Source organism: Muntiacus reevesi, chromosome 12, assembly GCF_963930625.1.
Source record: "Muntiacus reevesi chromosome 12, mMunRee1.1, whole genome shotgun sequence".
In the NCBI taxonomy this organism is placed as follows: domain Eukaryota; kingdom Metazoa; phylum Chordata; class Mammalia; order Artiodactyla; family Cervidae; genus Muntiacus; species Muntiacus reevesi.
The window spans coordinates 45,486,990-45,512,645 of NC_089260.1; the positions used below are offsets into that span (position 1 = coordinate 45,486,990).

At 40.3% G+C, this 25,656-nt stretch overlaps 1 protein-coding gene across 3 annotated transcripts in view; it reads left to right on the top strand.

Annotated features, from left to right (window-relative positions):
* Positions 1-25,656, top strand: part of SLCO5A1 (solute carrier organic anion transporter family member 5A1) — a 144,893-nt gene that overhangs the window by 100,696 nt on the left and 18,541 nt on the right. For all 3 annotated transcript variants that reach the window (XM_065903122.1, XM_065903123.1, XM_065903124.1), the window contains one exon: positions 12,646-12,844. In XM_065903122.1, coding sequence (XP_065759194.1) covers positions 12,646-12,844 — 199 coding nt within the window. The remainder of the gene's footprint in view (positions 1-12,645; positions 12,845-25,656) is intronic.

A 25,656-nucleotide genomic window follows, 5' to 3' on the forward strand; every position in this document is an offset into this window, starting at 1 on the left:
GCAAACTCTTTACCATCTGAGCCACCAGGGAAACCCATGAATACTGGAGTGGGTAGCCTATCCCTTCTCCAGGGCATCTTTCCAACCCAGGAATTGAACTGGGGTCTCCGGCATTGCAAGTGAATTCTTTACCAGTTGAGCTACCAGGGAAGCCCTTATATAGAATTCTTAAAATTCAGTGATAAAAAGAAAAATAAGGCAATTAAAAATGAACAAAGGATCTGAATTGATATTTCTCCAAAGAAGATGTACAAATGGCCACATGAACAGATGCTCAATCTTATTAGTTATCAGGGAAATACAAATCAAAATCGCAATGAGATACCACTTGATACCCATCTGAATGTCTGTAATCAAATATTATTTGTGGAAATAAATGCTGCTGAAGATGTGGAGCAGTTGGAAACTCACACACTGGCAGTAGGAAAGTCAAATGATGCAGCTGTTTAGGGAAGCAGTTTGGCACTTCCTCAAGCATTGAATTACTATGTGATCCAGAAATTTCAACTCTGGGCACACGTCCAAGAGAAATGAAAACATATGTCCACATAAAAACTTGCACATGAATGTTCATGGCAACATTATGCATAGTATCCAAAAATAGAAGCAACTTTAAATGTCCATCAACTGATGAATGGATAAATCAATGGAGTCTGTTAGTACAAAGGATTATTATTTGGCCATAAATAAGAATGAAGTACTGACAGGTCCTACAGCATGCACAAAACTTGTAAGCATTATGCTAAGTGATAGAAGCCAGCCAGACGTCTTTTATGACTTCATTTACATGAAAGGTCTAGAACAGGCAAATCTATAGAGACTGAACATAGATTAGTGGTTGTCTAGGGACGTGGGAGGAAATGAGCATGATGGCTGATGGGTTCAGGGTTTCTTTCTGAGGTCACGAACATGTTCTAAAAATGATTGTGGTTGCATATCTCTGTGAATATACTAAAGAACATTGAGTGGTACACTTATTTAACTAGGTGAGTTGTATGGCATGTGAATTATAGCTCAATGAAGCTGTCAATATAACAGAAAGAATAAAAAGCAGAGCACTTAGATTACTGGGTTGACGATCTTTATTAAATGGCCTCTTTAGTCCTCTTTGGACTACCCTGGTGGCTCAGTGGTAAAGAATCCGCCTGTTAATGCTGGAGATGTGGGTTCCTTCTCTGGGTCAGGAAGATCCCCTGGAGAAGGAAATGGCAACCCCCTCCAGTATTATTGCCTGGAAAATTCCATGGACAGAGGAGCCTTGTGGGCTCCAGTCCACGGGGTGGCAAGAGTCAGGCATGACTTAGCGACTAAACAACTGGTCCTGCTCATTCATTTGCAGAATTAATGTGGTTTTTAATGAGCTAGATTTTCACTTGGCCGTTGTGGGGCAAAAGAATTCTAACAAATATAGTTAGGTGTGTAGAAGTTTGTCTCAAAAATATTTTGGATAAATAGAGTTTGAAAAATCCATTTACTTCTCCCAGGGAAAGGATATCTTTGCCAGGTTTTGTGGCTCAGCAGTTCGTGGGCATAATAACCATCAACTCTCTTGACGGGAAGGCTGAAGAGCTTCTGGACTTGGACAACAATGGACAGGGGAGATGCTGAGAACTGCTGACAGAAAATGAACCTCACCCACAGGGCCTCCAGAGAGGGATTTGCATTTGGCACCAGCCCACATCTGTAGGCTTTGCCTCTCTAAACGGAAACTGAGTCTAGTAACTTAATACCGATGTCTTCCTTTGAGGCTTCTTTTGATCACTGAAAAAGTTCATAAGATCCTAGTCTTCTGTGAAACTGCCCTTACAGAATGTACACCCTTGCTTTGCAATAACTTGTTCAACGCTTTTGCCATTTCACCTGAAGCTTGCCAGTGAAAAACGGAAGTAAGCCATCTGATATTTTGCATTCCATCAAGTTATTTTTGCCCTCTGGTTTTATTGCCTGGATGCAGAAAACTCTCTTAGGTTTTTAAGCCATACAGGATGAAATATTTATTTGATTTGATTTTTGAATCCCTTTTACGACCCAGCGTGGCATTTGATTTTATGTATTAGTTCAGCCAGAGCTTTGCAGAAACCTGAAATGAAAAGTGGGCTTGTTTCTTCTATTGAATGTCCCTATTTATTACCTTTCCTTCAGCGCTCCCAAGACCTCGGATCCCCGAGATTGGGGTTCTCATATTTCTCTCCAGCTGCATGGTGTTTTCCTGAGTTGGCAGAGTTGAAGAGAGTGTGACTGTGGTTGAAAGAGACCCATTTATCCCCGGTGGAGGCTCAGTATGAGCTTGGTTTGCTATCTCCATGCTGACGTGGTGGGGGCTAAGTTTTCAGAGGTGTGTCATTCCTTGGTACGTCTTTATTAATCATTTCAGCAAGACCACGCGAGACTGCAGAGCATTCTCGGTTGCTGAGTTGCAGATGGTCCCATCTGAGCCCCCACTATGGCCATCATAGGTCCTTGACAGAGGAAACTGTGGCCGGAGAGCTCTGTTGCTGGCCCTTGGAATGGAGACAGACTATCTGCAGTAACCCTGTGCGATGCTTGCTGCCCTCCTGGGTTAGCTTCTTCAGGAGAATTCCTACAAGAACTCCTATATCCTTTCTCTCCAGGTGCCAGTAGCTTTCTTTGACACATGTTGTTCATGTCATCACACAGCCCACGTGTGTGATCCTCCTAATCCAGTCCAACACCCTTTACAATGTGACTTGATGTTATGCTATGAAATAGTATGAATTGAACGAAATAGTTTGGTTTCTGTCTTAAAATAGCCACTGAATTATAAAAAAAAATTATTAAAAAAATTATAAAAAAAAGGCATTACCGATGAATTCTAATGATGCAACCTTGTTCATGGTTTGTGAAAGGATTTCTTTTCAATTAATTAATGGCTGCACTGGGTCCTTATTGCTGCACAAAGACTCTCTAGTTAGAGCAAGCGGGGCTGTTTTCTAGGTGTGGTGCACAGGCTTCTCGTATTGCGGTGGGTTCTCTTGTTGCAGAGCACAGGCTCTAGGTGTTTGGGCTTCAGTAGTTGCGACTCTGAATCTCTAGAGTGTGGGCTTAGTAGTTGTAGCGCACGGGCTTAGCTGCCCCATGTGGGATCTTCCTGGAACAGGGATCGAACCTATGTCCCCTGCATTGGCAGGCAGGTTTTTAACCACTGGGCCACCAGGGGGGTCCTGTGAAGAAACCTCTGAAATTTTTTTTTCACAAGGATGATATTGAAATATGCAAAAGAGAAAGTTATTTTGTGTTTTTGTGATACTTTGTGGGTATATGTGTAGTTTATGGAAATGTATACTTAACTATGTGGTCTGGTCTCAGACCATTTAAAATTTGCTAGCTTCAAGGCTTGAGCTTGAAAATTATTATCTTCTCCTTCCCTCTGACAATAATTGGTATTTATTTCCTATAAGAAAATATTTGCAAGGGAAAGTGGAAGCTTAAAAAGGGGTAAAATAATTAGGCTTGGTTGTTAGGAAAACATTTATTTTGTATCAGAAGTTTAGAAACATAGTCTTTGGAAAAGTTAAAGAAATATGAGGTTTTTTATCCTGCTGTGTCACTCACTGGAGGCTTCCTTGCCTGCAATGTGGAAAGAATCTACTATATTCCTTCCAACTTAAGATGCTATTCTTTGTAAGATGCTCCATGATTTTGAGTTACTGTGAAATACAAATGCTTCTATTAATAATTAGACTATGACTCACCCCTGTGGCTCAGCTGGTAAAGAACCCACCTGCCAAAGCAGAAGATGCAAGAGATGTGGGTATGATCCCTGGGTCAGGAGGATCCCCTGAAACAGGAAATGGCAACTCACTCCAGTATTCTTGCCTGGAAAATTCCTTGGACAGAGGAGCCTGGTGGGCTACAGTCCCTGAGGTTGCAGAGTCAGATGTGACTGAGCAGACACACACATGACAAGGTAGAGACACTGTTGATTGTCAGCTGCATTCTGCTTTCAGAGCAACTCAAAATCCACACAGTTTTGAGAATTAGATGAAATTCTATCCAAAGAGTAGTTAGCACAGTATCTGGCACCTGGCCAGCATCAGTATGTGTGTGTCTGTGTGTGTGGTGTGCATGTGTGCAGAAAGAGAAGTGAAAGAGGGAAAGAGAAAGAGTGAATGAGAGTGAATTGTACTTCCTTCTTTTCTAGATCTCACCCCACTTTCTCCTCTACTCCCCTCCCCACCACTTCCCCAAAGACAACGGCAAAACCTGGAAACCATAATGGCGCATGGTGATATTTTGTAATGATTCAGTCTTAGGTTTGCAAGCCACACACTTTTCAATTTACTTAAAGAGAACTTTTAATGTGGAACATTAGATTATCTTTAGATTCAGATCTATATACGCAAATTCTGAGGCTCTGTCTGTACTAACAATTCACTTCAGTGGGACAGTCTGCACCCTTGTGATCTCACCATAGAAGAGGCTAGAGGACTACCAACAGTCCATGCTTTGTCACCTGTGGTGATTTGGCAGTTAAACTTTTGCTAAAAACACCCAACTCAGAATTTTGTTAACAGTGAGATTTTCTCAGTCTAGATATTTTGTGCCTGCCAGCTTTAAACTGATTTTAGCAAGTTATTTTAGCTCCCAAATGAAATCTGAGATTTCCTGTTTGTAAAACAAGATGTGGCCTATTTCAAGGAATCATTGAAAACAAAAATGAGTGTCATTTGAAGACTTTATGTAATAAATTCAAAATTACAAAATTATTCACCTGTGCATTTTCCAGGCCTTGGCAATTGCTAGAAAGTTTTTGAAGATAACAAAGATAGAGTTCCTGCCATGTACCTTTCACTCTATCAGAAAAGAGAGAAGTAAACCCAATAGATGCTGGCAGGCCTTACCTTGAGGGTGAACACTGGGTCCTGTGAAAGCAAATTATGATTTTTCACAATAGCAATAGCAGCACAATGGCAGTTCCCCGAACCCAAAGCATTCTTAAAATTTTTTAAATTTGAAGTATAATTGCTTTATGATGTTGTGTTACTTTCTGCTATACAACAAAGTGAATCAGTTATACGTATATCCCCTCCTTGAGCCTCCCTCCTACCTCCCCTGCATCCCACCCCCCAGGTCGTCACAGAGCGCTGAGCTGAGCTCCCTGTGCTTACAGCAGCTTCCCACTAGCCATCTACTTTACATGTGGTCAGTGGTACTTTTCAATTTGTCCTACCCTCTCTTTCTCACCCTGTGTCCACATGTCTCTTCTCTCTGTCTGCGTCTCTATTCCTGTCCTGTAAATAGGTTCATCTGTACCATTTTTCTAGATGCTATATGATAAGTGGGTCACCTGATTTTGTCTTCCTCTCTTCTAATTCAAGATTTTCTTGTTCCAAAAGATGCATAAGCTTAAACATATTTTATGTGTCTATTTGCAATACAGATAATATCTACATGGTAACAAAAGTTGAAGTGAAGAAGAAAAATCCATCAGTAGCTTTAATATTTGGTAATTCCCTGAATATCATTTTCATAAAGACCTTTTGACTCCATACAGGTACACTTTCTAAGGGCAAGTGATATTGTAATCCAGAGTAAAGACTTCAAAATTGACTGTTATGGGATCATGCTGGAAACAAGAGAAAGGAAGTAGGACAATTAACATATCAATCTGCTTGGATAAATAAGTAGATAAAAGATTTCCTACTGGAAAGCAGTAGGATGTGCGCAGACCTTTTATGAACCAAGCAAGGCCCTCTGGTCACTACTTTGCAGTGGTTAGATCTTTAGATTCAGATCTATATACACAGTGGGGCTTCTCAGGTGCCACTAGTAATAAAGAACCCTCCTCCCAAAGCAGGAGATGTAAGAGACTCAGGTTTGATCCTTGGGTCAGGAAGATCTCCTGAAGGAGGGCATGGCAACCTACTCCAGTATTCTTGCCTGGAGGATCCCATGGTTAGAGGAGCCTGGAGGGCTACAGTCCATGGGGTCACAAAGAATTGGACATGAGTGAAGTGAGTTAGCATGCACACACACACATATATACATGCACATATACACACAGCGGGCTTTGCAGGTGGTGCTAGTGGTAAAGAATTCGCCTGCCAGTGCAGGAGACACAAAGAGGACATGACTGAGTACACACACATATACACACAGTAGCTCAAAACCTAACAGGTTTATGTGTTTAAGAGAACAGAGTAGCTAAATATCAAGCAAAGGTTTGTATAAAAGAACACATACAGGTTTATGTCAGACCATTATGAGTTGTAAGTTTAAATTCAGTCCTATAGATTAAATAGCATATGGAAATTTGCCCGTTTGTAATTCCAATATATTTATTAGTGCAAATGTTACATTCATTAATAGTAGGCAGATAATAATGATGTGGCTTCTCTGGTGGCTCTGTGGTAAAGGACCCACTTGCAATGAAGGAGATGCAGCAGGAGCCTACGGTTCGATTCCTAGGTTGGGAAGATCTCCAGAAGAAGGATATGGCAACCCACTCTAGTATTCTTGCCTGGAGAATCCCCATGGACAGAGGAACCTGGTCGGCTACAATGCATGGGGTCGCAAAGAGTTGTACACATCTTAGCGACTAAACAACAACAGCAGCAATAATGATGTAATTGTGTCAATTGCTGACATTTATTGGGTGTACACAAGGATCAGGCACTGTTTCAAGCACTTTCTATGGTAATCCTAACAACCTACCAGGAAGAAACTATTCTTACTCACATTTTCCAGACAAAGAAAATCCAGGGTCCTGAATATTCAGAACCTTGTCTAAGGGCAGACAGCTTGTAGGTGGCAGAACTGAGATTTGAACTTGGATCTTCATGGCCCACACTCTTACCTGGAATTGTCTCTGACACTTGGAATCGCATTGGCCTCCACCCTCTCGCACCTGTGCCTTGGGCTGGGCCCCTTGCTTGGTCCAGGCTCTTCTATCATTCCCCACTGCTCTGTCCTCCCTCCACCCATCCTTGATGCCTTTTCCCCACCCTGTAGCCCCGCCCTCCCTGCATCTTGACCCCTAGAGAGCACGAGGAGCAGAAATTCAATTCGAGGGTGACAGAACTATCTGGCAGTGGCTGGAGGGGGGGCTGGATCAGAGGTAGAGGCTTAGAGGTGGGAAGCAGAAGGAAGGGCGCTTGGGTCTGTGGACACAGGGAAGGTCAGGAGAGCACCAGCCAGTGAGGAGAATTTGAGCTCAGGGCTAGTGGCAGGAGGCTTGGTTCTATCCAGAGAGTCCATCTTCTATACTCATTTCCCTCTCCCCTTTCAAAGGCAGTGGTGAAGGTGGGGAGGCTTAGGTGGCAGCAAGGTGGTGGATGGAGAGGCTGACTCTCAGCCCCTCAGTGATTTGTGCGTTCCACAGGCTTACCCCAAACCACTGAAGCTGGGTTGCAGGGAGCCAGGGGTTTGGAGAAGGGTCCCTGAGGAGGCTCTGTTGTTCCCCCATCCTCCACCCCACCCCCCACACAGCACGAAATTGTCCCTACTCATTCCATTTGCCTAAAATGCCAACACCAAAACATTTGGGTCTCTTACTCAAGCTGGAGTTCTGAGTGTTGTTCACATTTGCCTGAATGCATGGTCAGAATCTTTCCATTTTGGTAATTTAGTGAGATTTAGAGAATGGGGACATTAGAAGGAAATTTTAATAGATTTTCACTGTGTTTGATGAGAGCTCATACTGGCTAATGACAGACTTTCTGTTTTAAAGAACTGATTACTAAAAAACACCCCTGAATACTAATTAGGATGCACAGGCAAACAAATTATACTGCTTTTAAATTATGCAGCTCAGTTGGTAAAGAATCTGCCTGCAATACAGGAGATCTGGGTTCCATCCCTGGGTTGGGAAGATCCCCTGGAGAAGGGCTAGAAAAGCTCAAGGACTAGAGAAGTCCACGGGGTCCCAAAGAGTCGGACACGACTGAGTGACTTTCACTTTAAATTATGACTCAGCTGTTAGTGTGGGGATTTGTTTTGTTGCTGTCCTGGGGTCTAGCACGGTATCTATAAAGATATACATTGCTCAACTAAAATAGTGATTTTATTAATGGGCAGATGCACTCTAAAGGTAAGGCTTTTTATTCATGTTGATGTAATTTTTGCTGTTCTTTAATAAGGAGGAAAGTTTGTTAAGCAACTCAGAGCTGTAGTCGGGTTACTTACAAGATTTCAGATACCGCTGGTTCTGCATCTGTGGTGCTGTGGAGGATGGGCTGGGCTGGGAGGCAGGAACTCAGTTTCCATCTGTCTCTTCTTCCCCTGTGTGTGTACTGTTGGGCCAGTCACTTCCTCATCTATCAAACAGCCATTACTAGTTTTATAAAGTCAGGACTGTGGTGAGGATTACAAGTGAACACGATTTTTTTCCTGCCAACCCATGCGAAGCTCATACTTTAGATTAATCTATTAATACCCACCCCCTGACCTTTCACATGGGCTGTTGACCATGCAGGAGCAAGCCATCAAAGCATGAACATCGATGCAGCTGCAGACTTCTGAAATCTAGTATCACCTGGACCCACAGTATTCTCCACTTGCAAAGCCAAGTACATATTCTTATTTAGCGCTCTCTTTCCCACAGTGGTTATTCCAATCTTTGGCTATATTTAAAGTTCTCCATAGCTCTTCCTAAACCAAAGCTATATAATATATATGTGTGAGTGTATATATGTGTGTATGTGTGTGTGTGTGTGTGTGTGTGTGTGTGTGTGTATAAAGAATCTATATAGCCGACTCACTGAAAAAGACCCTGATGATACTGGGAAAGACTGAAGGCAGGAGGAGAAGGGGACAACAGAGGACGAGATGGTTGGATGGCATCACTGATTCAATGGACATGAGTTTGAGCAAACTCCTAGAGATGATGAAGGACAGGGAAGCCTGGCGTGCTGCAGTCCATGGGGTCGCAGAGATCGGGCACAACTGAGGAACTGAACAACAACATCATAAAGAATCTACACATGTTATCAATTCTTTTTATTAAAAAAAATTTTTTTTTAGTATTTATTTACCTGGCTGCACCAGGTCTTAGTTGCCACATTTGGGATCTAGTTCCCTGACCAGGGATTGAACCTGGGCCCCTGTGTTGGGAGTACAGAGTCTTAGCCACCAGGAAAGTCCCTGTTATCAATTATTGATGGGGAAAATAACATAGAAAAAAAGATGGAGTGAACTATGCCAGAATGTAAGCTGTGGGGTTTCGGTCCTTTATATTTCTATATGTTGTTTTATTACAACATGTATCGTATGATGTTTCCAAAATAACAGCAACAACAGAAAAACTACCTTTTGAGGAGCTATCACCCACCCACTGATGTATCCCCCACCCTCACCCCTCCCAAATCTGATTCCTAGCTCAGTTGCAGTGGCCTCTCTCTCCCCAAGACTAATCTGATCATGTGTGCTTTTAATTCTATATTCTCCTTCTCACAGACCTTGCCTTGGCATTAGATAACCTTTTCCCTCCCTGTTCAATCTGCCATTTCTTCTTAATCTCTTTGTGAGCTTATAACTATGCTTAAGTCCCCTGCATGTGTAAACAAACAAGCGAAATTCCCCAAGGCCCAGCTCTGCCTTATTGTTCAATTCCTCAGTCTGCCTTGTTGTTCAGGTGCTCTTTGTGATCCCGTGGTCTAGCAGCACACCAGGCTTCCTTGTCCTTCGACATCTCCTGAAGGTTGCTCAAACCCAGGTCCATTGAGTCAGTGATGCCATCCAACCATCTCATCCTCTGTTGTCCCCTTCTTCTCCTGCCCTCAATCTTCCCCAGCATCAATGTCTTTGCCAATAAGTCGGCTCTTCGCATCAGGTGACCAAAGTATTGGAGCTTCAGCTTCAGCATCAGTCCTTCCAATGAATATTCAGGGCCCCACTCTAACTCTAAACCCATGGCCCCTTTTCCTTTAGAGTCTGAATTCTACAAAGAGTTTGAATTCCAGTCTCTCAATCCTCACGACTGATGGTTTAGCCCATTGCAGCCCGGCTTCTGCCTTCCCTTAAAATTGCTCTTACTGAGATCTGCTTTCAGGCTTCATCTTCCTCTGCTCGTTCAGCTTTATTCAGTCAGTAGAACAGAGGAAGGTGCTCTTGTTTGAACATCCCATAAATGCCATGAATTCTGCCACCAGTTCTGAATGCCCCAGGCCAGCTCTTCCTGGGCTCTCAGCACCGGGACCACCGGTGAGGTGTTTCTCCCTGTTTGTCTCTGGGCCCATCACCCTTGGCATATCTACCACGGGGCTTTTGAGCGGCGCTCCTCCACGCCTTTTCTCCTTGTGTTCTGGATCCTTGCCGCCTTCTGTGTGTCCCCGTTCCCTCTGAAGGTCATGATTGTCAGTGTGGGTCCTGACCGTGGCTAACGTGGACCTTAGCAGTTCACTCCTGACCAAGTGTCTGATGTTGACTGCGTCTCTCTGCCAGCAGTGGTCTTTTTGCACCACCTCCCATCCTCTTTGACCCTGGCTCAGAATTCCTTGGTGGCTTCCCATTGCCTAGAGGTACACCCTGAGCTCCTCTCTATGATCCTTCATGGTCTCGCTTGGCCTTACCCATGTGGGCTTGGTCTCTTGCCCATGCCCCGCCTCGCCCCAGTAGCTTGCATTCCACAGTCCCATAGCTTGAACTCTGAATCCTCAATTCTGCTATCTTATGCCCCTTTGCACAGATTTCCTTAGGATATTCTATCTGTGCCGGCACATTGGGCAGCATCTGCTGGGTGTCAGCTCAAATACTGCCACTTCTGTGAAGTCCTCCCTGATTTCTCCCAGGGAAGACTCAGGTGCTTCTTCCCCTGTTTTCTCCCTGCCCTTGGTATAATTATCTTGCACCTGCTTGCCCTCAGTCGCTTCAGTCATGTCCGACTCTTTGCGATCCTGTGGACTGTAGCCTGCCAGGCTCTCTGTCCGTGGGATTCTCCAGGCAAGAATACCGGACTGGGTTGCCAGGATATCATACTTTAATTTGCTTTGTTTGTTTCTTTTTTAGATTGTAAGTTTCATGGGGCAAACAATATAACTAATTTTTTATTTTTTTTTTAACTGTGAAATCTAATGGACACAGAAATGCATTAATCAAACCTTAGATAATTTATATGTGGAGTCTAAAATATGATACAGGGAATTCCCTGGAGGTCCAGTGATTAGGGTTTTATCCTCCCACTGCAGGAAGCATGAGTTCAGTCCCTGATCTGGGAAGTAAGTTCCTGCATGCTGCCTGGCTTGGCCAAAAATAAAGTATGATACAAATGAGTTTATATACAAAACAGAAATAGACTCACAGACATAGCAAACAAATTTGTGGCTACCAAAGGGTAAAGAGTCAGAGAAAGATAGATTAGGAGGTTGGGACTAACATATATACGCTAGTATGTATAAAGTAGATAAACAACAAGGTCCTACTGTATAGCATAGGGGGAGCCATACTAGAAATCCTGTAATAAACCATGATGGAAAAGAATATGAAAAAGAATCAACATATCTATATTTCTTCATGAACTGTAGCCTACCAGGTTCCTCCATCCAAGGGATTTTTAAGGCAGGAATACTGGAGTGGGTTGCCATTTCCTTCTCCATCTCTATATACACATATAACTGAATTACATTGCTCTACCCTTGAAATTATCACATTCTGAATTGACTTTCCTTCAAAAAAATCCTTAGAGATAATGAATGATCATAAAGTGAACCCTTGTGCAGTGACTACCCAGGTCATGGGAAGGAGCATATTCAGTTCTCTAGGAGCTCCTGTATCGTTTCTGGATCCCACCCAACCCCTACCATCTTGGCTTTTATGACAGTTTTTACTTCCTGGATTTTATTCATAGTTGTGCTTCCTGTATATCCATTTCCAAACCAACATTCAGTTTTACCTGTTTTTGAACTTTTTATACAAATACAGGCAGGCTGTGTTTTTTTGTTATGTTTTACTTCCTTCATTGCAATGGTATGTAATTATGTCTTAATTTTTATTGTTGTAAAGCAGCATTTCAGTACATGAAGTTACTCCATACAATGTATTTATTAATGGACGTTTGCCTTATTTCCAGTTTGGAGCTACTATGGTGCTTGGATATTTTGTAAACTTCTTTTGGTCCCTGTGTGCATGAGTTTCTTCAGGATATGGATCTAGTAATGGACTTGCCTGTTACAGGGTGTGTGTATCTTCAACTCTACCAGATAATGCCAAACTGTCTTGCAGAGTATCTGTCACGATTTATATTCCACCAGCCATGCAGAGCATGCCCATTGCTCTGTATCTTTTGCCTGTATATGGTATTGTCAGGCTTTTCAATTTGTACCAGTATGGTTAACATGGCATATGCCTTCATTGTGGCTTTAATTTGTATTTCCCTCTGAGAAAGAGGATGAGCATCTTTATATCTTAATGGGTCAGCAGAATTTCCTTCTTAGTCAAGAGCCGTTTAAGTTTTACTCACTTGCTTGTCTTTCTTTTTATGTCTTTGTTAAGTTTTGCAATATTCTAGATATAAATTCTTTGTTGAAAGTAAACCTTACTATAAAATCACAAACATTGAAGATTTATTGATTACAGTGTTTTAAAAAATTCTTTGCCTTAGCACTAATAAGTAAGTAGAAACAGAATACTTAGAAAACAAAATAGTGTAGTTACTTCAAATTAATCCTGTCCTTCCCTTCTTCTCTCCAGGCGTCATCATTGTCCCTAGTGCCGGTGTTGGCATTGTTCTGGGAGGCTACATTATAAAAAAATTGAAGCTTGGTGCAAGAGAATCTGCAAAACTAGCGATGATCTGCAGTGGTGTGTCTTTACTGTGCTTTTCAACCCTGTTTATTGTTGGATGTGAAAGTATCAATCTAGGGGGCATAAACATCCCCTACACGACAGGGTAAGTGTCTTGGAAGAGCCGTCTCCTCTCATCCTGGTTGTGATTTAATTGCAAAACCCAGGGCTGTTTGGATCCCCGGATCCGCCCTGTGCCCCTCCTTTGTGCAGGGATCACTGCGTCTCTATTTCTGTCCTAGTGGCGCTGCACCCTTGATGGGCAGAGACCGCGGTCTCTCAGTTATGTGTGTCTGTTTGGACCCTGGGAGTGTCTCCCATTGCATTTGTATTACATTCCATGAAGAAGAAAGGCTTGTTGACTTAATGAAAAGTGTTCTTAATGTAAAGATTTGAATAGGTAATACAGTCACATAATTTCAAATCAAAGTTCAAAGTTCAATGAGAATACAGTGTACCCCCAAGTCCTCCATCCCACTTCTCCCCAAAAACAAACCAGGGAACCACTTTAGTTCATTTCTTGTGTATCATTTCAGGGATATTCCTTATACAAGAAACTGTGAATATGTCTTCTCAGTGTTCCCTGATTTATATCCAAGAAAGTAGCACCCTATACATACTTTTCTGGGTTTTTTTTTTTTTTTTTTTTTTTTTTTACCAAGTTGAAATAAATGATATTTATTTGCTCATTCACCCTTAATGTAACAATATAGGTTGGAGATCTTTCTGTGCCAGTAATCATGTTGATGATGTTCAATGCATAGCTAACCCTTATATTAACACTATTGCATTCTTCTAAATGCTTTATATATATTAACTCATCCATCCTCACCAGCGGCACTAATTAGGTAGATACTATTATCATCCTGATTTTACAGATGGTAAAACTGAGGTATGACTTGCACATCTGTTCAGGCTGCTGTAAATGTTTCTATGGTGACTTAGAAACAAAAAGAGCTTATTTCTCACAATTCCAGAGCTGGGAAGTCCAAGATCAAGGTGCTAGTAGATTCAGTGCCTTGTGAGGGCCTGCTTCTTGGATCTTAAATGGCTGTCTTTTGCTGTGTCCTCACATGGTGGAGGGGGTGAGGCTTCTCCCTAGGGTCCTTTTTATAAGGGCACTAATTCTACTTGTAAGAGCCCCACCCTCATGACTGAGTCACCTCCCAAAGACCTCAACTCCAAATACCAGCAACTTGGAGCATTAATTTTCAACACGTGTTTTTCAGGGACCCAAACATTTGGTCTATTGACTTAATGATCATAGGCAAGGATTACACAAGAAACGTGTAAAGCTCTCAGGTCTCCTGGCACAGAATAAGTGCTAAGAGATAAGTTAGCTATTGTTATTAGTCATCACTAATACATTAAGACGGAGAAGGCAATGGCACCCCACTCTAGTACTCTTGCCTGGAAAATTCCATGGACGGAGGAGCCTGGTAGGATGTGGTCCATGGGGTTGCTAAGAGTCGGACACGACTGAGCGACTTTACTTTCACGTTTCACTTTCATGCCTTGGAGAAGGAAATGGCAACCCACTCCAGTATTCTTGCCTGGAGAATCCCAGGGACGGGGGAGCCTGGTGGGTTGCCATCTAGGGGGTCGCACAGAGTCAGACGTGAATGAAGTGACTTAGCAGCAGCAATACATTAAGAATAATTTCCATCAAATTATTTTTACTACAATTGGCAAACATAAATAGAATTTTTAAAATTAGTAAGAAAAACCCAGCAGTCTCCTGACTAACCCTGCTTCCCAGGGATGATAATTTAAAGTTCTTTTTAGCTATCTCTTCTGGTATTTACCTCTGTATTTTTAAAGCATATTGCAAAAAAAAAAAGCATACTGTATAAATTAACCAAATTGAGATATTATTTTTGACTTCCTGTCTTGGTAAATGAGAAGTTTAGTTTTTTCTTCCCAAGTTGCTCTCAAATTCTTTTTTGATATTTTCATGTTATGATTATGACAGTATTGTTAGCAGCTGAGGTTCAAGCACTGTGTCATGATTAGATTTCTTCTTTTGTACAGCAGTGATTTTCTTGGAATTAAATCATCACTTTATTTTCATTTCCTTTGTTTCTTTGAATCTGAATCTAGCCTCCCATATCCTCTGAGGACTCAAGAAATCTCAATATTACTTTTTGCCCATCTGATGAACTCAGGAAACCCCTTGGAGTCATCTGTATGGGATCTCTCTGGGCCTGCTACTCCACTATCACCTGGGAATCCTAGAGGCCTCTCTCTGTACTGATCCTCGGTTTTCTGGGATCTGTGAAGGTCTCTCTTTTGTCTTACTCCCTCATTTTATCAGAGCACAGTGACTACAGGAAGCCTGTAAAGGCGGTTACTTTTTTTGAGATTTTTCATGAAATAGCCTTTTTTTAAAAAATTACATTTTATTACCAAATTGTCTAGGTAAAGAATTTTGGATTGGGTAAATCACTTTCACTAAAAGATTTAAAGTTTTCATTCCATTGTTGTCTAATTTCTAATGCTGTTGTGGGAATTCTGGCCTTTCTTTTAAGCAGTCTTTTGTATGTCTCTTACTTTTCCTTCCTGGAAGTTTCTGTTTATTCCCAGTATTCCCAAATTTCACCATGATGCACTTTGGGGTCGGTCTTTTTTTCCTTCCTCTAAGCACTTGATGAACTTTAAATGTCTGGAGATCATGTTTTTCATATTCGTTTTTAACTTTTTAAAAAGATTTCAGTGTTGATATTTTTTCCTCCACAGTTTATTTTTTAAATTTTTATTTATTTATTTATTTTCATTTATTTTTATTAGTTGGTACATATACACAATGGAATATTACTCAGCCATTAAAAAGGGTATGTTTGAATCAGTTCTAATGAGATGGATGAAACTGGAGCCCATTATACAGAGTGAAGTAAGCCAGAAAGATAAACACAGGTGTTTTTTTTCTCTTGTTTCTCCTTCACTGATTCTCTCATTTTCTTAGTCTTTAAAACCTATTTTATATCTAATTTTGGTCCTGTTTTTTGGGAAAGATTTCTTTAACTTTATTTTCCCAGCCTTCTGCTGAATTCTTTTTAAAAGCTATTGTGGTTTTCAGTTTCTAAAGTTCTCTCTTGATTTTTGATTGTTTCCTGCTCCTAGTCTTCTTGCTTCCTGGATGGGATAGCTTCTCTTACTTCTGCAACATTATTTAGTCTCTATTCCTTCCTGAATTGTCTGTGTCCTCTGAGTGCCTGCTTTCTATTTTGCTGTCTCCCTTCTATTGAAAGTTTCCCTCAAATTTCAAGTCAGCCTGAGATTTCTCTCAGTATTAAAAAGTGTGAATTTAAAAGGCTGAGAAGTAAGGCTCTGTGCCTGAAGGTAGGGCTTGTCATTTGGTGGATCTCACCATAGGGTGCCTGCAGCGGGACAGCTGGCATTTTCACTGGGGTGTTTGCTGTCAGAACCTGGTCTTACTTCTGAGGTGCTTCAACCCCTCAAGAGAAGGATGCTTCTGTCTCTTGCTGGGGCTGTGTTGTGGTGGGTTCAAGGCTGTAAGCCCAGCTGCTGGCATTCTAGAGCTGGGGGTGAGGTGGTAACTGGAATGGGCCTGGGACCTACTGTTCATTTTGCAAATGAATTTTATCAAATTCCTCTATTGTGATCCTAGCATCTCACCAAAGGGCTCCTTCATGTGGTGCTCTTAAGTACAGAAACTTCGGTTCATTTCCCCCAGAAAATATAGGGTTGGAGGAAGAAGCAGTCATCTACTAAGTAGGTTGGGAAAGGGAACCAACTTAAAACTGTATCATATTTGGACCATGAGTTTCTTGTGTTGTTTGTCTTTGAGTTCCAAAGGCCTGTTCTTTCTCCTACTAAGGACCTTTATCTTGCCCGTGTATATAAGTTCTCAATTATACTTTCTGGTTTATTAAATCCTTCTTTTCCCAGAAACTCTCCATAATCTTGTTTCAGTTGGATTGAATGCTCTTTTGCATAACTTATTTCCGTGAACTTCCTTTCATAGATCTCAGTTGTACCCGGTGGTAGTTGTCTATGTAGTTATTTATTTGTTAACTCTTTTTTTGCCAGAAAAAAATCCTTGGATAACTTCCTAGGGAAGGGTTCACGGTAAGAAAAGCTTTCTCAGTCCGTACATTTATTAAAATGTCTTTATTATTCTTTCACATTTAAATGGTAGTTAGAGTGGGTATAGAATTATACATTAAACATTCCTTTTTCTGAGAACTTTGAAACCATTCTTTGGTCATCTAGCATTTCTATTTGTTTACTTATTTTTGAGTGCACTGGGTCTTTTTTGCTGCAAGTGGGCTCTCTCTAGCTGCAGTGAGCAGGGACTACTCTTCGGTGAGGTGCACAGGCTTCTCTTGTTGGGGAGCACAGGCTCTCAGGCGCATAGACTCAGTACTTGCTGCTCATGGGTTTTGTTTTTTTTTTAGTTAGTTGGAGGCTAATTACTTCACAACATTTCAGCTGGTTTTGTCATACATTGACACGAATCAGCCATAGAGTTACACGTATTCCCCATCCCGATCCCCCCTCCCACCTCCCTCTCCACCCGACTCCTCTGGGTCCTCCCAGTGCACCAGGCCCGAGCACTCGTCTCATGCATCCCACCTGGGCTGGTGGTCCGTTTCACCATAGATAATATACATGATGTTCTTTCGAAACATCCCACCCTCACCTTCTCCCACAGAGTTCAAAAGTCTGTTCTGTACTTCTGTGTCTCTTTTTCTGTTTTGCATATAGGGTTATTGTTACCATCTTTCTAAATTCCGTATATATGTGTTAGTATGCTGTAATGTTCTTTATCTTTCTGGCTTACTTCACTCTGTATAATGGGCTCCAGTTTCATCCATCTCATTAGAACTGATTCAAATGAATTCTTTTTAACGGCTGAGTAATATTCCATGGTGTATATGTACCACAGCTTCCTTATCCATTCATCTGCTGATGGGCATCTAGGTTGCTTCCATGTCCTGGCTATTATAAACAGTGCTGCGATGAACATTGGGGTGCACGTGTCTCTTTCAGATCTGGTTTCCTCAGTGTGTATTCCCAGTAGTGGTATTGCTGGGTCATATGGCAGCTCTATTTCCAGTTTTTTAAGAAATCTCCACACTGTTCTCCATAGTGGTTGTACTAGTTTGCATTCCCACCAACAGTGTAAGAGGGTTCCCTTTTCTCCACACCCTCTCCAGCATTTATTGCTTGTAGACTTTTGGATAGCAGCCATCCTGACTGGCGTGTAATGGTACCTCATTGTGGTTTTGATTTGCATTTCTCTAATAATGAGTGATGTTGAGCATCTTTTCATGTGTTTGTTAACCATCTGTATGTCTTCTTTGGAGAAATGTCTGTTTAGTTCTTTGGCCCATTTTTTGATTGGGTCATTTATATTTCTGGAATAGAGCTTCAGGAGTTGCTTGTATATTTTTGAGATTAATCCTTTGTCTGTTTCTTCATTTGCTGTTATTTTCTCCCATTCTGAAGGCTGTCTTTTCACCTTACTTATAGTTTCCTTTGTAGTGCAAAAGCTTTTAAGTTTCATTAGGTCCCATTTGTTTATTTTTGCTTTTATTTCCAATATTCTGGGAGGTGGGTCATAGAGGATCTTGCTGTGATTCATGTCGGAGAGTGTTTTGCCTATGTTCTCCTCTAGGAGTTTTATAGTTTCTGGTCTTACATTTAGATCTTTAATCCATTTTGAGTTTATTTTTGTGTATGGTGTTAGAAAGTGTTCTAGTTTCATTCTTTTACAAGTGGTTGACCAGTTTTCCCAGCACCACTTGTTAAAGAGGTTGTCTTTTTTCCATTGTATATCCTTACCTCCTTTGTCAAAGATAAGGTGTCCATAGGTTCGTGGATTTATCTCTGGGCTTTCTATTCTGTTCCATTGATCTATATTTCTGTCTTTGTGCCAGTACCATACTGTCTTGATGACTGTGGCTTTGTAGTAGAGTCTGAAGTCAGGCAGGTTGATTCCTCCAGTTCCATTCTTCTTTCTCAAGATTACTTTGGCTATTCGAGGTTTTTTGTATTTCCATACAAATTGTGAAATTATTTGTTCTAGTTCTGTGAAAAATACCGTTGGTAGCTTGATAGGGATTGCATTGAATCTATAGATTGCTTTGGGTAGAATAGTCATTTTGACAATATTGATTCTTCCAGTCCATGAACACGGTATGTTTCTCCACCTGTTTGTGTCCTCTTTGATTTCTTTCATCAATGTTTTATAGTTTCCTATGTATAGGTCTTTTGTTTCTTTAGGTAGATATACTCCTAAGTATTTTATTCTTTTTGTTGCAATGGTGAACGGTATTGTTTCCTTAATTTCTCTTTCTGTTTTTTCATTGTTAGTATATAGGAATGCAGGGGATTTCTGTGTGTTAATTTTATATCCTGCAACTTTACTATATTCATTGATTAGCTCTAGTAATTTTCTGGAAGAGTCTTTAGGGTTTTCTATGTAGAGGATCATGTCATCTGCAAACAGCGAGAGTTTCATTTCTTCTTTTCCTATCTGGATTCCTTTTACTTCTTTTTCTGCTCTGATTGCTGTGGCCAAAACTTCCAACACTATGTTGAATAGTAGTGGTGAGAGTGGGCATCCTTGTCTTGTTCCTGATTTCAGGGGAAATGCTTTCAATTTCTCACCATTGAGGGTGATGCTTGCTGTGGGTTTGTCATATATAGCTTTTATTATGTTGAGGTATGTTTCTTCTATTCCTGCTTTCTGGAGAGTTTTAATCATAAATGAGTGTTGAATTTTGTCAAAGGCTTTCTCTGCATCTATTGAGATAATCATGGTTTTTATCTTTCAATTTGTTAATGTGGTGTATTACATTGATTGATTTGTGGATATTAAAGAATCCTTGCATTCCTGGGATAAAGCCCACTTGGTCATGGAGTATGATTTTTTTAATATGTTGTTGGATTCTGTTTGATAGAATTTTGTTAAGGATTTTTGCATCTATGTTCATCAGTGATATTGGCCTGTAGTTTTCTTTTTTTGTGGCATCTTTGTCTGGTTTTGGAATTAGGGTGATGGTGGCCTCATAGAATGAGTTTGGAAGTTTACCTTCTTCTGCAATTTTCTGGAAGAGTTTGAGTAAGATAGGTGTTAGCTCTTCTCTAAATTTTTGGTAGAATTCAACTGTGAAGCCATCTGGTCCTGGGCTTTTGTTTGCTGGAAGATTTTTGATTATGGTTTCGATTTCCTTGCTTGTGATGGGTCTGTTAAGATCTTCTATTTCTTGCTGGTTCAGTTTTGTTATACTTTTCTAAGTATACGTGCGACTTTTCTAAGTATACTAGTATACTCTAAGTATACTTAGAAAAGTTATACTTTTCTAAGAATTTGTCCATTTCATCCAAGTTGTCCATTTTATTGGCATAGAGCTGCTGGTAGTAGTCTCTTATGATCCTTTGTATTTCAGTGTTGTCTGTTGTGATCGCTCCATTTTCATTTCTAATTTTGTTAATTTGGTTCTTCTCTCTTTGTTTCTTAATGAGTCTTGCTAATGGTTTGTCAATTTTGTTTATTTTTTCAAAAAACCAGCTTTTAGCTTTGTTGATTTTTGCTATGGTCTCTTTAGTTTCTTTTGCATTTATTTCTGCCCTAATTTTTAAGATTTCTTTCCTTCTGCTAACCCTGGGGTTCTTCATTTCTTCCTTCTCTAATTGCTTTAGGTGTAGAGTTAGGTTATTTATTTGGCTTTTTTCTTGTTTCTTGATGTAAGCCTATAATGCTATGAACCTTCCCCTTAGCACTGCTTTTACAGTGTCCCATAGGTTTTGGGTTGTTGTATTTTCATTTTCATTCATTTCTATACATATTTTGATTTCTTTTTTGATTTCTTCTATGATTTGTTGGTTATTGCTCATGGGTTTTAATTGCCCTTGGCATGCAGAATCTTCCCAGACCAAGGATCGAACCCATGTCCCCCTGCATTGACAGGTGGATTCTTATCCATTGTACCACCAGGGAAGTGCCTATTATCTGTCATTTAATGCTGAGGATACTTAACAAATTTAATTTCAGTCCAGGTTCTCTTCTCTCTGTGACCAGCTTTTGTTTGAAAGTTTTGAGGATATTTTTCATTCAAGGTGTTTTGAAATTTCATAAGGAATGCTCTACCCTGTGATTTTGTCTTGAGAATGTCACATTCTCAGAGAGACTTTCCCTCTCTGTCCAATCTAAGGAGCTCACTCTCCCCTCATCCTTTATCATATCACCTCTCTTTAGTTTCCTCATAGCACTTGCCACTATCTGAAATTATCTTATTTACTTGCTTTACTGTTGTCTTTTTTTCTCTAAAATATTAGCTCCTTGAAAATAGTTACTATAGTTGCCTACGTAACATTTGCAGCCTCTTTCTACAGCAGGGCTTCCCTGGTAGCTCAGCTGGTAAGGAATCTGCCTACAATGCTAGAGACCTAGGTTCAATTCATGGGTTGGGAAGATCCCGTTGAGAAGGGAATGGCTACCCACTATAGTATTCTGGCCTGGAGAATTTCATGGATGTATAGTGCATGGGGTCGCAAAGAGTTGAACATGACTGAGTGACTTTCACTAAAAAAACAAAAATCTGCAACAATGTTTGTTATGAATGAGTGGATGGATGCATGGATGCATGAATGTCTTGGCCTAGGGCTTTGTTCATTCATTGTATTAGACACTCCTGGAACTCTTCTAATCTAACACATATGTCTTTTTAATTTTTTTTTACCTCAGGGAGATTTTCATCAATATCTAACTCATTCTCTCCTCTTCATTTTACCCCATGTTTTCCAGGGCACCTATTATTGGAACTTATAGACTGGTTGCCTGTATGTTTAATTTGTTCTCTCATATTTCGTATGTTGTTTTCTATCATATTTCTCCAAACCTGATTTTTATTTTTATGTAAACTTTAAATTTTGAGAATAATTTTTCTCATTGTTGTATTGTGAGTGTTCCCTTTTCATAACATCCTGATGTTATTTTATTTTATTTATTTATTTTTTCTGATGTTATTTTAATAAGAGTAATATCTTTTTAGATCTCTCTGTGCATATAATTCCAATTTTTTAACTGTTTGTTTGACTTACATTTTATCATTTAAAGATCAATTTTTTGTTTGTTTACTCTAGGATTTACAGGTTGACAAGACTCATCTAGCATTGTTCAGGTTATGTGTCCCCTTCTCTTCCCCACCTCCTCTCATGCAAGAATGAGGGAATTTTATTCTGGATTGTCTGTATCTAAGGTAGAAGCTTAGCTCTTAAAAATTGTTCCTGTTTCTTTTGAAGAAGAGCTTTTTGATGAATTTCAGAGCTCTGAATTGGGGATAAAGGTATGTGGGTATGAGACTGGAAAGGCCCACTGATTTAGTTTCTTTCCCTCAGAACTCCAGTGAGTCCCATTGTTTTCAGCTTTGTGGCCACTTTTGGCTGCTGTTGGATTTGGGTTCAGAGCTTTGTAGAGATTCCATGGGGCAGGCTGGCTTCTCTCCAAGGTGGTATCTGCTCATTTCACATGCCCCTTTGCTTATCCACTTTCTGTTTTCATAGAGTCTGGTGTCACGCTTTCCATTTCTCTTTGCAAGCGCAATCCCTTTGCATCATACTTACTTTTAAGTGCTTTCTCAGAAGAGATGCAAAGCAGATTCCATGTCTTATCTGCTTTTACATTGCAGGTCCCCTCAAGACTTCTAAAGCTTTTGCTTAAACCCACATCAGTCTTGCCAATCCTGAATTAACTGATTCTGGACTCCCCAGCACTACTGGGAAAAAAATTATATAATTGTGCTGATTGGCTCCATTACAAATTTATGAGTTCCATTCTTAGCAGGCTCTCATCTTTGCTGAGCAATCCATTTACTTGGCCCTAGTCAGCTTCCTCTCCTATGTCCCATATTGGTGGTTCCATTTTTAAATATTTCTCTCTACAAATTTTTTACCTTAACCTTACCTTGTTTTTCTTGTCAGACAACCCAGTGTGTCTTATTAGTGAGAAAACTGAGTTCCCAAGAAAGAATTTCTTGAATTTGTCTCCCCACTCCCCTCGAGTTTCTTGGTCAAAGGTCATATTATTTTCAAAAGCAAGTACTTGTGCCATCATTTCCTAGCTGTGTGACCTTGTGAAAAATAATCTAATATTGTTGACCCTTGGTTTCCTCGTATATAAAATGGAATTAATGTCCTTCATACCTGGTCGTAAACATAATTGAAGTAAAACACATGTGATTGACAGAATTAAAATACTACAGAAGTGTAACAAATGAAAAGTCAATGTTTCCTTCCTTCATCCTCAACTTCCAGTTTCAAGAATTTAAATAAACAAATGTTTGTAGCTTTGATTTTGAGGATTATGTCCAGAAAGATATTTCCTAGAATCCAGCACTTAGTATATGTTGAAAAAAGTTAGTTTCTTGGCTTTACTTCCTTCCTTTCTAGATTATGGAAAGCAACTCTTTTTTTTTCCCTTTTGAAATATTAATGAATGTGTGGCACCTACCTTTGTGCTGGGACATTACTTAAATAGTGATGCTGAAACTAGTAAGATGTAAATAGACATTGTAATTATCTAAATCCATGACTTATGGTATACTTCTTCTCATTTAATTGTGTTCACCAAAAATAAACTTGTTTAAAGTGCCAGGGGTTGCTGCAGTGGTCCATTTATTTTAATATTTGCAGCCTGACTTCATCAAAATTTATTAAATTGGTGAAAGAAAAACCCAGTTTCTTTGGAGAGTTCCTCTGGTTCCCCAGATATTTCTAGGAAGAGAATTAGAGTTGAATGGTGGTACAGCTGCACAGGTTTGACACTTTCAGACACTGTGTGAAGAATCATGGGGCCCTTTCTCCACACAGGGAGTGGGCTGCATTTCAGCCTCTCCGTGCTCCCTTGGCTCTGTGCTCTTGTGCACTGCAGAACATGTTCATCGGTACATGCTCGGCCTGCCTAGTGAAAAGAGTTGTGCTTGATTTTGAGCCTTGCATGTGGGATTTTTCCCCTTTAGAGCCAGTAAAGAGAGATGAAGGGAGTGGCCGTGAAGAGAGGCGCCCTTGTTAGACACCTATGGGGCTCAGGGATGGTGACTGGCAGTTGTACATATCTTTTACATACACTGCTTACAGTATCACTTGGCCGTATGTATTATTAGCCACGTGTTTCAGTTAAAGAAAGCAAGGCGTAGAGAGTCAGTGATTTGCCCAAAGTCATCAGTTAATAATGAGTGGAACATAATGAAACCCAGATTATCTATTTCAGAGTTTTTGTCCTTTCTGAGCAGCACACTGAGGTGCAGTTTTACACTTTGTATTTCGTGTAAGCACACATCTAAGTGCACACATCTGCTCTTTATTCAGAAAACTGTAGAACGCACCCATTTCTTTCAGTAGCGTGCTGCTACATGGCCTTGCTGCACCCTGGCTGTGTGAGCGTGGCAGGTTAGTTACTCATCTCTGTGCTTGGTTTCCACATCTTCAGGGTGAGGATATGGATAGTACGAACACTGTTGAATTGCTCTGAAGATTGAATAAGGTACTTGGCAAATTCCTTAACCTCTCTGTATCTCAATTTCCTCATAATTAAGGTGGGCTAATATTAGTAACCATCTCTTAGAATTATAGAGAGGCTAAAATGGAATAAAACCCACAATAATAAGCAATTGTTAAATAATTCTTTGATGTTATTTTTCTCATTTTAAATATGAGGAGAAAGGGATTCAGAGGGATGAAATTATTTGCCTAAAGTCACACAACTAGAAAATGATAGAGCTAGGATTTGGATTTTGAATGTGATGTTTTTGCTTATTAAATTGTCCAGAAAGAAGAAAAGAAACATAAAGAAGGAAGCACAATATAAAAAGCCAATTCCATTTATTAAGGTTTGTATGACAAACTCCAGGCTCACCAACATGGTGAATTTTCTGACATTAAAGTAGTGAATGACTAACCCATCTTTGAATTAGTATCGAGTACTTAAGAGATACCTATGTTCCTGGGTTGCAGCTAGGATGTTTTAGGAGGATGAACTTTTCCTGTTGAGCCAAAATGGAGTCACTGGGTTTTTTTTTTGTTTGTTTGTTTTTTGGTAGAATGAACCTGATGTGTTATTAGTGGTTCCCTTAGAAAATTCAGATTTGATAGCCAAGATGTAGAGATGACCTCAATGGCCCATCAATGGATGAATAAAATGTCATATAAATATTTATAATATATAAATGTCATATACATATAATGGAAAATGATTCAGCCTTTAAAATGAAATTCTGTAATATGAGACACAATGGATGAATCTTGAGAATATTATGCTAAGTGAAATAAAAGAATCAGAGAGACAAATATTGTGCAATTCCACTTACAGGAAGTATCTAAAATAGTTAAATTCATAGAATGAAAATGCAGAATAGTGGTTGCCAGGGTCTGGGTGAGGGGGAAATATGGAGTTACTAATCAGTGGAAACCACATTTCAATAAAGCAAGATGAATAAGCTTTAATGTTGATGATGCCAAAAGGAGGCATGCCCACTTCACTAAATGGCCCTGGACGATCCCTCCCACCTCACAAAACATCAGGTCTCCAGTTTCCTTTATCTTCTGAATTTAGAGAAAAGTGTCTTTACAAGGGGGTTCCCTGGTGGCTCAGTGGTAAGGAAACTGCCTGCCAAGCAGGAGCATGCGGGTTCACTCCCTGGGTCAGGAAGATCCCCTGGAGAAGGGAATGGCAACCCACTCTAGTATTCTTGCCTGGGAAATCCTCTGGACAGAAGAGCCTGGCAGGCTTCAGTTCATGGGGTCACAAAAGAGTCAGACATGGCTGAGCACTCACTGATGCACACACATCTTTATGAGATAGGCAAACACTGAAAACTGTGCTAAACTTTGGTCCAAATACCTTCGGGTATTTGCTGTTCATTTAAACAGTAATATTAACTTGGTCATTCC